The 238-nt window shown below is 65.1% G+C and overlaps 1 protein-coding gene across 1 annotated transcript in view; it reads left to right on the forward strand.

Moving 5' to 3' along the window:
* Positions 1-29: 29 nt before the first annotated feature.
* Positions 30-238, forward strand: part of CACFD1 (calcium channel flower domain containing 1) — a 6526-nt gene continuing 6317 nt past the window's right edge. Inside the window, exon 1 of the mRNA XM_009695199.1 lies at positions 30-153. Coding sequence (XP_009693501.1) covers positions 30-153 — 124 coding nt within the window. The remainder of the gene's footprint in view (positions 154-238) is intronic.

Here is a 238-nt window from a genome sequence, read left to right on the forward strand (position 1 = left end):
CCCCCTGACCCCCCAGGAGCAGGGGTGCGATGAGCTCTCAGGATGAGCAGTTCCAAGCAGCAGCCCCTGACCCAGCGGCTTCCTCCACTGATGATGGCATGACCTGGTGGTACAGGTGGCTCTGCAGGATTGCCGGGGTCCTCGGGGGCATGTGTAAGTATCGCCTCCCCTTGCAGCCCAAGGCTCCCCCTCGGCTCCGCTTGTGCATGCGAAAGTGCGTGTCGGGGGTCCTGCCTGC

Source organism: Cariama cristata, unplaced genomic scaffold, assembly GCF_000690535.1.
Source record: "Cariama cristata isolate BGI_N322 unplaced genomic scaffold, ASM69053v1 scaffold17642, whole genome shotgun sequence".
NCBI lineage: Eukaryota > Metazoa > Chordata > Aves > Cariamiformes > Cariamidae > Cariama > Cariama cristata.